At 40.3% G+C, this 16,901-nt stretch overlaps 1 protein-coding gene across 2 annotated transcripts in view; it reads right to left on the minus strand.

The window, feature by feature from the left end:
* Positions 1-6,899: 6,899 nt before the first annotated feature.
* LOC135492127 (recombining binding protein suppressor of hairless-like) overlaps positions 6,900-16,901 on the minus strand; it is a 28,214-nt gene continuing 18,212 nt past the window's right edge. For both annotated transcript variants that reach the window (XM_064778327.1, XM_064778326.1), the window contains exons 6-13: positions 14,913-15,078; positions 14,565-14,739; positions 14,302-14,439; positions 13,619-13,731; positions 12,232-12,372; positions 11,837-11,992; positions 11,255-11,358; positions 6,900-10,973 (exon numbers count right to left, since the gene is read on the minus strand). In XM_064778327.1, coding sequence (XP_064634397.1) covers positions 10,685-10,973; positions 11,255-11,358; positions 11,837-11,992; positions 12,232-12,372; positions 13,619-13,731; positions 14,302-14,439; positions 14,565-14,739; positions 14,913-15,078 — 1,282 coding nt within the window. In that variant the 3' untranslated portion in view covers positions 6,900-10,684. The remainder of the gene's footprint in view (positions 10,974-11,254; positions 11,359-11,836; positions 11,993-12,231; positions 12,373-13,618; positions 13,732-14,301; positions 14,440-14,564; positions 14,740-14,912; positions 15,079-16,901) is intronic.

Below are 16,901 nucleotides of genomic sequence, written 5' to 3' on the forward strand. Positions count from 1 at the left end.
GAGGGACACCAGTACAAAGGCCAATTTTACATGTAATTGACCTCCGTATGTGAGACGGATGCAGCTCAACTGTCTTAATTGTAGCATCGACACAGTATATTATACACCCTATATGTATATAAATGAGTCATGTTTCTATTAAAAACTTATTACATGTATCATTCAGATATAAATGAAATGATCATTTTTTTCATTCTGATATTTGTAATGTACAAGTGTAAATCAGGGAGTTACACTGTACATTTATTTCAAGATTAAAAACTAGATGTATTTGAAATACCTCATTACTTTGTATTCCTTGCCTTTGCCTTGTACAGTTGATTAGAACCAGCCTCGGGACTGACAAATGCTGTCCTTTATCAAATGGTGTTCTGATTACAGAGGTAAGAGGTCAAAAGGAGAGTGTGGAGTGGTGAAATGAATTTTCATTCTGCCCTCCAACTGGTCTGTCGAAGGTATACATAGGATCAAAGAACTTCTGAAACAAACAGTTGAGGACCGAGAAAATGTCTTGAGACACTGCTAAGCCAAGATAATTGATGGCCTCCTCCAACAGGTCCATAAATCAGGCTACGACTGCTGAGGACATTGTACTACGAGGACACGCAATGGCACATCCACAGCACACATGGCTTATGGCCAAGAAACCTAGTTCGTAGTTGAATGTTTCTTTTATTCCCCTCTCACACTTGATGGACAAGTAGGCATTTATTGTCTTATTATCAGAATTGGAATGTTGCCTAGCCTATTGTCATACGGAGTATGGTCTGTACTCATCAATCAAGAACCTGGGAGAAGGGCATTTCAAACTAAAACCTTCCACCCAGAGAGGACAGTGCAAAATCTGACATCCACTTCTTTTGGTATGTCGTTCATGACTGTGACATTGTATTTTAATGTTGATCATGCAAAACGCATCGATATGTTCATGAGGTAAAGAGAGTGTGGAGTGAAGATATGAATTTTCATTCTGCCCTCCGACTGGTCCGTCGAAGGTATAAATAGGATCAAAGAACTTCTGAAACAAACAGTTGAGGACCGAGAAAATGTCTTGAGACACTGCTAATCCAAGATAATTGTTGGCCTCCTCCAACACGTGCGTAACACCCAGCGACAGGTTGGGAACCTGTCATTCCTGACTTGCGACTTGCATACTACGGTGGCTGGGAAAGGACATCGAAAAAAAAAAATTCTCAGCGGGACGACTTATTATCTCGGGGGGACGACTTATTATGTCGGGGGGGACGACTTATTATCTCGGGGGGACGACTTAGTAAGTCGGGGGGACGACTTAGTAAGTCGGGGGGACGACTTATTATGTCGGGGGGACGACTTATTATCTCGGGGGGGAAGACTTATCAAGTCGGGGGGGACGACTTATTATGTCGGGGGACGACTTATTATCTCGGGGAGACGACTTAGTAAGTCGGGGGGACGACTTAGTAAGTCGAGGGGACGACTTATTATCTCGGGGGGACGACTTATTATCTCGGGGGACGACTTATTAAGTCGGGGGGACGACTTATGAAAGCGAGGGCGAGGCCTGGCTGTGACTGTCTCATCTCTCTCACCATGTAGACAACTTGGCAGAGCAGCCAAGACTGATTTGGCCTGGCTGTGACTGTCTCATCTCTCTCGCCATATCAATAACTAGGCAGTGCGGCGAAGACTGATGCGGTCTGGCTGTGACTTTCTCATCTCTCTCACCGTGTAGACAACTTGGCAGAGCAGCCAAGACTGATTTGGCCTGGCTGTGACTGTATCATCTCTCTCGCCATATCAATAACTAGGCAGTGCGGCGAAGACTGATGCGGGCCTAGCTGTGACTGTCTCATCACTCGCATCATGTTGTCAACACGGTGGAGCAGCCAGGACTGATTCGGCCTGGCTGTGACTTCCTAATCTCTCTCATCATGTTGTCAACACGGTGGAGCAGCCAGGACTGATTCGGCCTGGCTGTGACTTCCTCATCTCTCTCACCATGTTGACAACTTGGCAGAGCAGCCAAGACTGATTTGCTCGGCTGTGACTGTCTCATCTCTCTCGCCATATCAATAACTAGGCAGTGCGGCGAAGACTGATGCGGCCTAGCTGTGACTGTCTCATCACTCTCATCATGTTGTCAACACGGTGGAGCAGCCAGGACTGATTCGGCCTGGCTGTGACTTCCTCATCTCTCTCACCATGTTGACAACTTGGCAGAGCAGCCAAGACTGATTTGGCCTGGCTGTGACTGTCTCATCTCTCTCGCCATATCAATAACTAGGCAGTGCGGCGAAGACTGATGCGGCCTAGCTGTGACTGTCTCATCACTCTCATCATGTTGTCAACACGGTGGAGCAGCCAGGACAGATTCGGCCTGGCTGTGACTTCCTCATCTCTCTCATCATGTTGTCAACACGGTGGAGCGGCCAGGACTGATTCGGCCTGGCTGTGACTTCCTAATCTCTCTCATCATGTTGTCAACACGGTGGAGCAGCCAGGACTGATTCGGCCTGGCTGTGACTTCCTCATCTCTCTCACCATGTTGACAACTTGGCAGAGCAGCCAAGACTGATTTGGCCTGGCTGTGACTGTCTTATCTCTCTCACTATAATTATTGTCAACTACGTTGTAAACATAATGCTCAAAATTAATTCATGAAAAAGGCAGTAGGGCAATATTATTATTAAGTTGTCAACATGGTGAGAGAGATGAGGAAGTCACAGCCAGGCCAAATCAGTCCTGGCTGCTCCACCGTGTTGACAACATGATGAGAGTGATGAGACAGTCACAGCCAGGCCGCATCAGTCTTCGCCGCACTGCCTAGTTATTGATATGGCGAGAGAGAGGAGACAGTCACAGCCAGGCCGAATCAGTCCTGGCTGCTCCACCGTGTTGACAACATGATGAGAGAGATGAGGAAGTCACAGCCAGGCCGAATCAATCCTGGCTGCTCCACCGTGTTGACAACATGATGAGAGTGATGAGACAGTCACAGCTAGGCCGCATCAGTCTTCGCCGCACTGCCTAGTTATTGATATGGCGAGAGAGATGATACAGTCACAGCCAGGCCAAATCAGTCTTGGCTGCTCTGCTAAGTTGTCTACATGGTGAGAGAGATGAGACAGTCACAGCCAGGCCTCGCCCTCGCTTTCATAAGTCGTCCCCCCGACTTAATAAGTCGTCCCCCCGAGATAATAAGTCGTCCCCCCGACTTACTAAGTCGTCCCCCCCGACTTACTAAGTCGTCCCCCCGACTTACTAAGTCGTCCCCCCGAGATAATAAGTCGTCCCCCCGACATAATAAGTCGTCCCCCCGACTTAATAAGTCGTCCCCCCGAGATAATAAGTCGTCCCACCGACATAATAAGTCGTCCCCCCGACTTACTAAGTCGTCCCCCGACTTACTAAGTCGTCCCCCGAGATAATAAGTCGTCCCCCCGAGATAATAAGTCATCCCGCCGAGAATTTTTTTTTTTCGATGTCCTTTCCCAGCCACCGTAGCATACTTAGCGGCTTGCGAATTTTTTTTCCTGAACCTTTCGGGCAGTACATTGTACATTTGTACAAGGAATTTCAGCCAATCAGATTTCGACAAATACATGAAGTCTTGGAAACTTTAGAGCAGTTGGTAGAGCGCTCGTCAGAAATGGCAGAATACGATATTCGATCCAAAGGTCGCGAGTTCGAATCCGGTTGTGGACAACATTTTTCTTTTTTTCTTAATGTTTTATTTTGATAATGCGTTTCTTTTCCCTTGTTATTTAGATTTTAGATATTTGAGTTATGCTGCCTGCAACATACCTAAAGAAAGGACCATAACAATAGCCCATCTCCAAGATCCAAAGGATAGTCCTTCAGATATCATAATTGAGTATGAATATGCAATGAGACTTGTCTCATGTGAATGGTCTTCCTCCAGTATGAATATGTTTCTCAACCTTCAAAGGGTCCTTTAGCTATACAAGACAACATTACACTTGCGTTCCACATGGGCGATACAAGACAACTGATTTGGTTGTACCATGGTAATCATCTCGCAAGGACGGACAATGGGACAACCAACCTCTGTCAGCTGGTTATCTGATCTCACGAGACTGGCATTACCCAATATCTTCCTGACAACTCTTTAAGTACAACTTGAGTACTATTTGGTACCACAGTCATCTTAGAAGACTGGTGAATCCTCCCAAAGTCCTTTCTCTTTTGCAGAACGTGCCACCAAAAAGACATCAATATATACATAAAAATCAATCAATCTGTCTGCAGTGTAATTTTGGAAAGAAGCCCTCAAATTCGTTGTCAGTCCTCGTCTGATTTTTAGCCGTAGCAGCCAATAGCTGGTCTCAAATCATCCACAACAATCAACAGAACATTGGGTTTCTGGGAATGTGCGAGACCTGAAACAAATGCCAACACAACCGAGATGAAAGTGGATACAGAATTGTGACAAAGATACTGATGATAACATCACACATGCCAATGTCCAGAGTATTTAATTGTGCTGGCTCCTCAATTAGAAATTACTCGAAGAGAAAGTTGTCCAAGAGACATCTCCAATAATCATATGGACAGTCTCATCAGTCAGTCGGTCCTAAAGACATTTCTAATAAACAATGGGGACAATCTCTTCCGAGTGGTAGTCTGTCCAATTGACCAGGACCAAGTAGGGCCTGTGGTCTGCTGGTATGACCCATATTTTGGGTATTGTGAAATTGTTATGACAAATATATTTAAAAAAACTCTTACATTAGAATATCAATTAGTGTAAGAGGTATCTATCGATAAAATCAAGATCACTTTCAGTTTGATATTTCTTGAGATGAAAACGAAAGAACATATTAGTGAAGGCGAATTAGCAAAACCAAAATATTGATCTTTCAGAATTTAGATAGGTATGAAACTTTCGTTTCTCTGCTCAACGTATTTGAAGTAGTCGTGATCGCGTGATAGACGAACGCCTGCTGACCTAATACTCGTAGCACAGTGATATATGCATATCTTTGCTAATTTTGACTATTTAGCTATACAGCCATGTGGTCTTATTTTAATTACCATATACATGTAACTTTCTTTAAAAAATATTTTTGTATGTGTTGTATTTGTATATATGTACTGCTATACTGTCTTATCCGTTGATAGTTGTGCAATAAATTGAATTGAAAAAAATTGAATTGTATATGCAGCATAGTTAATTAATTCTAAGATATGCATGCATGCCATAGTGACCAAATTGTTGATGTATGGGACATGAACTATAGGTTCTTTGTCTCTGTTACAGTATTCCTTGTTTCTGCTACATGATCTTTGTCCCTGCTACAGTGTTCTTTGTCCCTGCCACGACGTTCTTTGTTCCTGCCACGACGTTGTTAGGTGCTGCTTCACGGTGTCCTTGTCTTCGCTCTGGGTTGTCCCTTTTTTGCGGTTAAAACCACCCATAATGAGGACGTTGTCATGGGCATATTTTTATTCCAGATTCATCAGGCATTTAGCCAATGTCCTCATTCTGTCAATTAAGCCTCCCCGTAGGAAAAATGTGTCTCTCTCACCATGGTCAATCCACAATTCACCATGCTAAACTCATAGTCAGCATTTCACCATAGTGAATTGAGACGGTGAAATATTTTACCATAGTGAGAGCATGGTAAACTCCGATTTTACCATGGTGAATCTGAGATCTTTTTCGTAAGGGAATATAACGGACAAAATCAACTTGTGACAAGTCCCGAAGCACGAGTCCATTAATTGGTGAGGGGGAGGACGGGGGAGGCAGTCCGATTCACTGTTTCTGGAGTGTAGGAGAGACGAGGGCGATCTACTTATACGTCCGGAGTGTACCTGCATGGGATGGGCGTTACATGTATTGTGCCTGGTTGTGACAACCCGAATCTCCCGCATAACATGGCAATTTGACAATAGGAACAACTTTCACGTTCCTTATTCGTCCTCAGGAAGATGGCCTTATGAGCGAAGTTTACTTCGTCCATTTGACCAAATCTGTTTCTGGTAGACTCACTGGCTGCCCATTGCGTCGTCCTAATTTGGTCTCCTTATGTTAGGATGAGGGACGAGGCCGGTCCATTACGTCCGGAGTGTAATTTTCGGCATTCATGACGTCATCACACTACCCTCCCAAACTATCCTCTGACACGTGGTAAATAAGCATGGCGTCGGTTTGTTGAAATTTTTTGATTTACGTTTCTTTTGCGGATAAGGACACTTTTGGATGGCAAGTATGGTAGATGAAAGGTCACAGCTAATCCATTCATCAAGTTTGATTCGTTTCTAGTTATTTCATTTTGTTGCAATACATGTATTCCGTAATGTTTTGTGCAGGTGCGCAAAAATCGTGATTGGTGCCGACATTTTGACAAACGCAAAAAACGAGGAAGAAACCTATCAATTTGAGGTTCCAGGATCCCACCCAAGTAACCTAAGCCAAATATGAGTGTTCTTTATGTATTTTTACTAGTGATAAACTGAATTTTAGCAATAGGGCCTACTTTGAGCATTCTTTCTTTCTCGTGAAAAACGTTCACCAAAACTCATTGGTGAGAGAACTGAATACAATGTTGCAGCATGTTCAGTGCACATGCATTGCCAGTGACTAGACTCCCGGGGCAGTCCATTGTGTCATCCTAATTGGGTCTCCTTTGGGTGAGGAACGATGCCGGTCCGCAGCTGCATCTGGAGTATAATAAGTATAATAAGGGTTTCTATCATAGACTAATAATCTCTGAGCTTTTGAACCTGAAAAAAACTCTGGTACATGAATAAAAAGCTGGGGGGGGGGCAGAGCCCCTGGTCTTTCAAGACAACCATGCTGATTTATCACTGTTGTGCCTTTGTCCGCCAACTCCCCTGGTATGTCTGGTGCTTAGAAAAGATTTGATAAAAGAAAGACATTGAACACTCCATTGGCTTTTACATACAAATGGTTTTTATTTTTGTAAAAAAATTAAAATTGGTGGGAACATACAATAGTACAAATCAGGTGATCACACTGACTAAGATAATTTTTCATCATAAACGTACACGAGAGTGTTGACTTGTAAGAGAGAAGGGAAACATACCAAGACCAGTCCATAAAAAAGGTTATCAGAATTCCACCTTAGGTCAGTTCAAAAAATCTCTGACTTTTCAACAATTTCAGTTTCCTTTATCTCACCTTGTCAGATCTTAATATCAACAGAAGCAATAGTCCATATGAACAGGTCTTGGTCAGTTCGATAGGTTTATAGAAAGTATGTACTAGTATACTCCGACATAATGAGTATTGCTATTGTTCAATAACCCTTCAAATCAAATATGAATTTCCACAAAATAAAGCCTTTTTGGTGCGAGTGGCACACTCAGCATACTATCAATTGCTGGCCAAATTTTTGCATTGTAATCGATAGTGGTGCCATCTTTGAATAGCTTCAAGACTGCCATAGAGATTTGCCGCATCAGTGCATTGGATTTCATAGGTGTTATGATTTCTGTAGGTGAGGCGGTGTGGTGCAAAGGTGAAAAATTCGTTTTCGATTTTTTGGGGATTGCCACAGTCAGTTCTAAAGATTTATTTTGGCCTTTTCATAGTCGAATTCAAAGATTTTTCCAGAAGCCCCCTCACCTACGCCTGAGACTGTACTGTGGTGATTGGATGCTGGTTCACATTTTGGTTCTATTGTGTGGGTTATATAACTGCTGCCCTGAATTAGTTAACCATAAGATTCAATTTCAAAACGAAAGCGACCTAAAATGGGCCAGATCTAAACCTGTGTTTTCACACCTTTTTGGAAAATCAGATTTGGAATAAAGAGTTAATGTTTGTGTGCATCATACATAATGCCTACTGGTATAAAGACAGGTTGGCATACGTCGAGATAAAATATACACTATCATGTACACTTATACATACGGGTTTGAATAGCACACAGGCAGTATCTACAAGGAATGCAAGAAAAGCTTGGTATCATCATAGAATTGGTATTCCCCTAATAAACATTTTTAAAAATGTAGAAAGAGAACGAGAATAATGAAAGGGAAACAGGCAGAAGGTTAACATGCCACTCAACTGAAGAAATGCATTCCAAGGAAACTTCATAACGTTCCTAATGGGCACCACCAATAGTGTTTTGGCATTCTAATAGGGGGCACATATTTTCACTACGGTACATCAAAACCTGTGACAAACCTTGTGTCATGTCAAAGTCACAATAATGTAATACCCTAGTAACAGTCGGCGACCGGGCGTAATTTCCTGGTAGCCTATCGAATTGGCAGACCAAAAACCAGCACTTACCATTAGAAACTTACATGTACAGGAGAGGTTGTTGCAAAGCAAAATAGTTGATACAGAAACGTGCATCCCTTCTTCATTGCACTGTCCTTTCTATTCAACACATTTCCACATGGAAGAAAACGGATTTGGCAATACCACACTGGAGAACTTTGGAGTTTGATAATACTTTCTACGGGAGACACAAGAAATAAGGGGGTTCACTTTGTATTACAAGTTATACAACAATGGTTTATAATACAGTTGAGTCAATTCCAGCAGAAGATGACAAGAGCTGAAATGCATTCTACAATGAAAATGTACATTCAACTGTGTACATTCCAGTGCAAAATATGCATTCCACTGTAGTGTACAATCCACAGTGTAAAATGTGTACATTCCAGTGTAAAATGTGTCATTCCACAGTGTAAAATGTACATTAGAGTGTAAAATGCACACTCCACGGTGTATTAAAAATGCAATATTATTCTGGATCATATTATGATGGAATTGACTACAATTTCTCTCTAGACTATAGTGCTATTTTTTGGCATATATACAAGAGCACAATCACAGTCCATTTCATACCAAATTTGCAAGTAATACCATGTGTTATGTACACAACCCCATGAAGTGCACAGGAAGTACTTGCAAGCTTCAGGTGAAATCAACTCTTAGTAATTATCAACATGGAAAATGCGACAATGTTTATCAAATCAATGTAGTCTATACACTACAATTATTTCCACAACTTTTCTTTAATAATACAAAAACGGAATTTTCTGTTAACTCAAATACTCCTTTCCTATTCACCTCCGAAAAGAGGGACTTGTCGATAAAGCGTACACAATAGTTTCTGGGTGCTACTAATGTTTGTATTTGCTCAGAAATATCAAACTAGTTTGCAATCTTAGCGTACTGTAATGCTGTGAAATGTTCACAAAGCTATAAGTTCCTCATTTAATATCGTATAAAGTAACAGAAACTCGGGTTCCATTATTTACCAATACAATGCCTCCCTCCCCCACACACACTTCATTTCACCCATATTTCCTGGAACTGCATGCAGATACAAATTCAGTAAGCTACACAATATGACCAGTAAGGCCAATAAAACTTGGGTGATGAATCTTTTTCTTCAAACCAAGCTATATCCACAATTCTCTTTCAAAGAGCTCATGCTATCTTTTGAGTACATTATTAACTAATCTCAATTTTCAATGCCCAGATGTAAATTCCCTGAAGCGGAACGTACAAAAACGCCAAACAACATTTTTCTGAATTTTATAATTACTTCATATACACTGTAGTCTGTATATATAATGTCTTCATTAGGTATAAACTTCCATGATCAACCCAAATGCTGTCACTTCTGGCTACACTTTCGTGGTATCTCCAACAAAATGTCCAGCATCGAACCAAGTTTTACACAAAATTGGTTGCAAATCAGTTTGAATGCCATGTCATATAAGTACATTATTAAATAAGTACATTATTAAATAAGTACGATGATCTTGGATAACTTCTTTGATCGTAAAGTTCTTTAAGTCACAATGCGCTTTCGTCTGGTTGTTTAATCTCTTTGTGTCTACAGTCAATCCCTATTATAAAAGGGTTTTTACACTCAAAAGAAGAAAATATTAAGTCAGCACAATGGACTGTCAAAAAGAAGCAAAACCCTTAGGCTCCTTGTTAGGAATTACACACAAAATGTAACTAAACAATAACTTCATATGAACTCATTGCTGTTAGCATTGTCATTTTTGGTATAATTTAGTCCCTTCCTGTTTCCACAAACTATTGGAACAATGGATTATTGCTTTGGTTTAAAGCATGAACTAGGAATTCAAATCAGGTAGCACACATTTTCTCAGAATACCACTGATAACTGGTACTCGTACTAGCTCCTAGTTAATCATTTGAAGAGGTCTGAAGACGCTCAAACTTTATACATGGAATTCTAAGATGCATTCACTGAAGTCAAAGTCCATATCTATCAAAAGTCTTTCAATCCCCTCTTCCAGTCATTAAAGGTACCTGGATGGCCAAACACAAAATGCAGTGTTCTCAAGTGCCACTTATAACTTGGCAGTGCAACACATCCGAACCCTAAGGATAGGCATATAAAAACAAAACATACGAATTTGTTTCGCGTGTAATTATAAAATCTTCTGGGCTGAGTCTTCCCAGTTTGAGACAATTGGACATTCTTCATTTCGGTAAGAACATGTCGGGTGTTTATTTCATTATACCAAGTCCTTAGGGTAGACTTCACTCAATCTCAGTTTTATAATCTCCATTTTATAATGTCCTCTCCATTTCACTCCATGAAGGGCATGAAAATATCAAAACTTATCAAAGAATGGAGTTAAAAGTTCACAATTTGTATAAGTCAGTCAAAATGCTACACGATTGGAAGGATAAGTTTTTAGGATCACATCACATCTGATTCGGATTTCCAACTGGGACCGGCACAAAATGTGTCGTTGACGAATCCGGACTTTGTAACGCTTGAACCGTTCCACCTGGCCGCATAATCTGATCAGCATCTCGGCAGTGTGGCCGAGGTCCTGGCTCTGGTGTGTACGTGAATGTCAGTCCAGTAGCATAGATGACTCCATCGTTTCGAACCAGGGATACGGGAACCTGCAGAGGCTGGCGTACCCATCTCCAGCCTGCTCTGAATGCAGATATATCAGGCACTACACACAGCATGCTTTCTTCACATCTGAAAAGATAAAATGTCATTTCATTAAAAAAAATGTTATACATGTTATCAGATAGTCAAACATGAGTAAGGTATTGGAAGAACAGCACCATTGTTGATAATCCCAATTCTAAACTTCCAACCCCTTTTATGTCCCATGGTTTTTGAGCAATCCTTTACTCACAAAGAGAAAATTTACAGCAGTAAGGAGGTTTGAATAAACCGCTTCCGCAACCAAATATATCCTTTTTGTGGTTGTGATGAATGGTCCATTAGGATGAAACGCTTCATTTTTCACTAACCTGTACATAGTCTCTGCCTCAACGTCACCGAACCATACTCGTAAATTTGGTGTGAAATTTTCCCCACTCAATTCTAACATAGCAACATCACCACCTCCATTCAACTGAAAGAGAAAAGAGACAGAATATTACACCATCAACAAGATGATTATGACTTAAAACACAATAACTGGTTTTATACCAATACTTGACTTGCCAAACTCAGCTCGACGCCGAACTGCAGCGCCACTCGCAGACAAAGATAAAACAACTCGACATTTTTTTCACCGGTTTTCTCGCTGCGCATGCGTACCAGCGTCATCTTTTGTTGATTTCCGCTGGTACGCATGCGCAGCGAGAAACCGGTGAAAAAAATGTCGAGTTGTTCTATCTTTGTCCGCGAGTGGCGCTGCAGTTCGGCGTCGAGCTGAGTTTGGCAAGTCAAGTATTGGAAAGAGAAAAGATATAAAATAACAAAGTGTTTTGTCTGGTTTTCAATTGCTCTCAAGGTTAAGATGATGGCCATCTTGGTTTTCATCTGATGACGCATTTATTCTAAAACATATTTCTGGCGAAAATCTGGTGGTCTTCAGTGATACTTACATGTAAGCTGTTGACAACAGGTACTGGAGTCACAGGTGACTTGACAGAACCCATCCCTTCAAAGAATGTGTACTCAGCTTTGTCTGTGCTAATTATAGTCCATGAGGCACCATCGTTGATCATTTCCTTGTTTGGCTCCTTTGGACAAGGTGTAGCCTGGAATGAAGGGAGCACTTATTAATCTGAATACCAGGAACATCATTACAGGGATCATTCTTTTGTTTGGTGGACATCATCATAATGGCTTCTTATTCCTGTTGGGTCTTTGCGAGTTACTTTGGACATGCCTGTAGCTGATTATGCACCTCAATTATTGAGGATGAAAAATTTGAGGTTGCTAGCTTGACCAGGTTTCCCAGATGCAGGGAAAGCATTCTATTTCTTGAACAACATACCTGGAACTGTATAATTCTTTCCTGAGATAGACAGAGGTACATTCTCTCTGTGTCCTTCATGAAAAAGGCACATTTGTGAAGCTGAGAGACGGGGTCGTCCGCATCCAGTAATGCGGTCTGTTTGTCCACTTTTCGAATGATCTGAAAAAAACAGATAAGTTGAACCAACATTTTTTATACAAAATGATATCATGTTTAAATAGGTGACTCAATAAGTTTTCCTTCGAAAAAAGATGACAGAGCCCATTCCACAAGACTACGACATAATCTTATTGTGATCAATGTTTGTCGCCAGTCAAAAGAGCAATCATTTTTGCTTAAAAAAACCCTCCCAAGATTACAAAGGACCCACTCCTCTCATTGGTACCGCACCCAAACAATCAGCAAACCACACCCCAACTATCAAGGGGGCACCAAAAAGACCAAGTATCATGTTCGATCCATTCCAACCAGTTAAACACATTGTCACAAGTTTAAGATGCTCCCAATTTATCTTGAAGAATCATTTATTTTCAACAATACAAATTTGTCCCATTATAATGCTTTACTATTGTCATCTCATGACAATGCACTTTGCTGTTATCCTGCAACAATGCAATTTCATTGTCATCTGTGACAATGCATGTACATTGTTGTCTCTGAACAATGCACATCCAATTTTTGACAGTGACAAATGAAAAATTGTAGTTCTGCACAATACTGCTACTCAAAATGCATAACAACCCCAACAATTTTTTTAGGATGACAGCTTACTCGTTCAAACATTGTATTTTGGAAATATTGTAATGTTTTCAATTGTGTTTTGAAGATGGCAATCATCCAATCATAAATGTACAAGATCAAGACATGAACATATTGTCCCTAACCTTGTTTTTTGTTACCTGGTTAACCTCTCTTGTTTGGCATTACTTTTGGTGTCCTAAGGTCAGGTACTTGAACCGTAGGAATTTTAAAGACCTTCTTTTCTACACCAGTGATTACATTATTGCCCATCATCAAATTGTCAAATTTAACAATCAAAAGTGCTCCAAGTTGTCTTGTTGTGGTCCCAAAACATGACAAAAGTGACAATTTGGGAAAGGACGCAACTGAAGGTGAAATCTGATACAATTTCTTTGCATGCATGAAAGTGTCGACAGAAAAGGAGCATATTTTTCAATGTTTACTCAAGTGGAAACTAGATGTTCTTCATTCAGGAGTTAGGATACATTTATAACTAGGGAACCCACTAAACCTTTATGGGGGCATCAGCAATCTTTGCTATGGTAGAAAAGACCCAAGTCTCTGGGATGGCCAAAATTTCGAAGATAATGTTAGTGCAGGGGGCTTCCTTCTCAAGCAAATCGCATTTGTCGCACTTTTTTCAACATTCTTATTGAATACATACCAGCCTCGGTAGCGCCATCCCTGTGACTGAACAAACCAACTTGACTGTCGAACCATAGTGGATGTAACCATCACGGACTGTGAACTCCTCCGACTCACTCTCATTGTCGTCCACTGGAAAGAGGGAACAAATTTATCAGTGTTCGGTTGAGAAGTGGAACTGCCTTTCTGACCCTCACTGAATATCCCCACAATTTTTCTAAACCGGAGTGAGACATGTAACCGTGGCAACTCATGTGTTCCAGACAGTCAAATACAACATCAATGACAAGACGCAGAATAAAAATGCCCTTTCGCAAAAGATAAATTCCAAATGTATTAAATGGAACATATTTTTAAACAAACAGATTCAACAAGTTTAGCTTTTATGAAATTACACAAAAAATAATTTCAATGCAACTTTCTTGACACAAGATGATGAATGCCTCTGTTCATTCACTAGAATTAGATGTAAATGAGGTGCTGACTACCTTGGAATTATGGCTCATTAGGAAATCATTATTTATGAACATGACCTGGTTTAGGTAACCTTTGACCTCAAACTAGTGACAATGATAGCCCATCCCAGTGAGGTGACTGAAAAAAACATTTCCAAAATTCATGATGTCTGCCCCAAGAAGCTGTCATTGATTTTTGAAGTCTTTTTTCTCTCTCCTTAACTACAATACATGTATTCATACTTACATAAATGAATAGTAAAAGCACCCCATTGTGTAGAACTGGCATGGAAGTTGCCTCCCTCTACATGTAAGTACCTAGTTGACACCGTTTGTGATCGAAGGCGGTTGAAAAGTGCGACCTTTGTACCAGACGCTATGCATACTGAAAACCAAAGAGAAAGATTTTAAAACATAAGCACATTCCCCTTTCTAACACAAATTTATTTCATTAATGCACGGTCATGAGGAATTAGAAGAAAACTTCATTCTTCTTTTTACCATACTCACAATCAGCATTCTTGAGTGACTGTTTCTTCTTGGAAGGCTTAGAAATCACCTTGATTCGTTTACTGTTGAACACACCGATATCCTGGCCATTTCCATAAAACATCTTCACCGACAACATGAAATGCTTTCTCTTGTCCGAATCTGATATGTACAACGTCTTGGCAGCACAATAATTCTGAAAAAAGGCCAAATACAATTTTAGAATAATTTTATAGCCAAAAACATCACACTTTTAAATTCAAAATAGCTTTCTATTCCAAATTTTACTCCGAATATCATTACTTAAGTTTTTCCCGAGGAATATATTTATACTTTTAGGTGGCGTTCAAATATTTCCCCCATACTTACTTTCCCATCCAAGTTCAGCTGGACCATTTCCTGATCTGAATTTCCGATTCCCATGAAAGCACAAACTTGCGACTCCTGCTCGGCGGCACCATCACGCTCCATTTGGTCCTTTTTTCGCTTCCAACCATTTCCGAACAAGTAAATGCATGGTGGAGGGCAGAAGAACCTTAAAATATAAACAAGGACAACACTTAATGTAAACTTGGGAGAAGATGAGATGATACAAAGTGTAAATCTCCAACTTCAATACCATAAGATCTTGACTCTGGCGTCAGAAGAGTTAATAGTTTCTGTAACTTAAATGAAGCAAAAGCAATGAAATGTTGGCAAACTGAAACTTTTAGTTATTAGTAATGCAATTCCTTCAATCTGTTTGTCCAAACCAAAACATTGGACAGCTCTCAAAATAAGTTAAATTACATGTTACAACATAAATTGTGCATTTTGTTTTTAAACAGTATATTTGTTTAGAGCTATTGGTACATACATAATGTGGGAAACCAGACTATCTGGACTGTTTGTATAAGTTTGTTTGTATATAAAGTTTGTTGTCTGTCCGTCTGCTGGGAAAGCAGGGTAGCAAACAGAAGTTAAGGTGAATACCAATGTAGGATTAGGAAACACCCTGCTTGTATGATATTTGAATATCTTGGGAAAAGGTGTCACTAAATCTTCCTGATGGTATTTTAACAATGCACTAATACATGTTGGATTTGATAAGCCTATGCTCGAGTTGAATTGTCAATAATGCAAATCTGGAAGAAACTGTGTCAAGCAGATTTCGAAGCAAATTCAACAAATCCTACCACCTCCTCATCCTGGAAATCACGGCTAGAAATTCAAATTTTGAAGGTAATCAACATATTCATGAATGATGCAAAAAAAACTACATATTATGCAAAACTGGTATATATTCGCATAAAAACAGGATGCAGGTTTTCAAAAGTTCACTTTCTTCTTTTTAAACAAAAATCTAAATGACAGTAAAGGCTGCCAAGATCTGTAGCTTCATTCAAAATTTTATTTCTAAAACTCACAAAAAACAGGGAAGATGCATAAGAAAGCGATATGAAGAAAGTGCAAAAGACGAAAGTTCATAAGCTTTCATACGAGCACCATGTCCTGCATTCATGCAAAAATCATAAATATTCCCGCTACGCGGATGGAGTCGTCTTGTAAGTTTTGAGGTCATCTTCATTCATGTAAGATCAGGAAGCGAGACCACGCATGTCATCTCGTCACGGTTGGAAACCCAGAGCCGAGATTTGCTTCCGTCTCCCATTGTTATCAGACAATAGTATTAGTTCCTTGCGCCGCTAGAGGCAACGTTCGTCGGCTGGTCGTCGGCCATCGACGATCCAAAGCGGGTATCATGCACGATGGCGTGATTGACTCTAATACATGTAGAACTTACAACATTTTGACAAAATGGCTGCCACTTTGTCCCTAGTTTTCGCACCTAACGGTCTTTTTGTCTTTCTGGCCTTGGTCAAAATGGTTTGATCAGATTTTGATACGGCATCAGGACTACAAAGTAGTTGCAACATCAGAACTTTTGTAAACCATCACAGCATGGAGTTTTGAGGCGATTATAGCAGGTCAGTTGCAATAGTTTCTCAGTTGGTCAGAGGTGATGAAACAGAATTAAGATTCTGATCTGCAGTCAAACTCCTGATTCTTGACTGATGAGAAGGATTGACTAAAGAACTTAGTTTGCCTATTTGCAAATTGTGAGACAATGTTTTGCCCATGGCAAGAGAGAAGAGAGAGAAGTGCTTGAAAATGTTACTTTCTGGCGTCAAAATTAAAACATATCAAGCTAAATCATTTCGTCAATTTGAACAGAAATTCGTACCAACTAGTACAAAGAAATACAAAATATGAAAATAAAGTTGCCAGGAAAAGTAAGTGTATATAAAAATAAGCAATGGAACAAAAAATATTTATCACTTAGTTGTTATAAGAAAGGGAAACGGACGAAACGAAAAA

This window comes from Lineus longissimus, chromosome 8, assembly GCF_910592395.1.
Source record: "Lineus longissimus chromosome 8, tnLinLong1.2, whole genome shotgun sequence".
In the NCBI taxonomy this organism is placed as follows: domain Eukaryota; kingdom Metazoa; phylum Nemertea; class Pilidiophora; order Heteronemertea; family Lineidae; genus Lineus; species Lineus longissimus.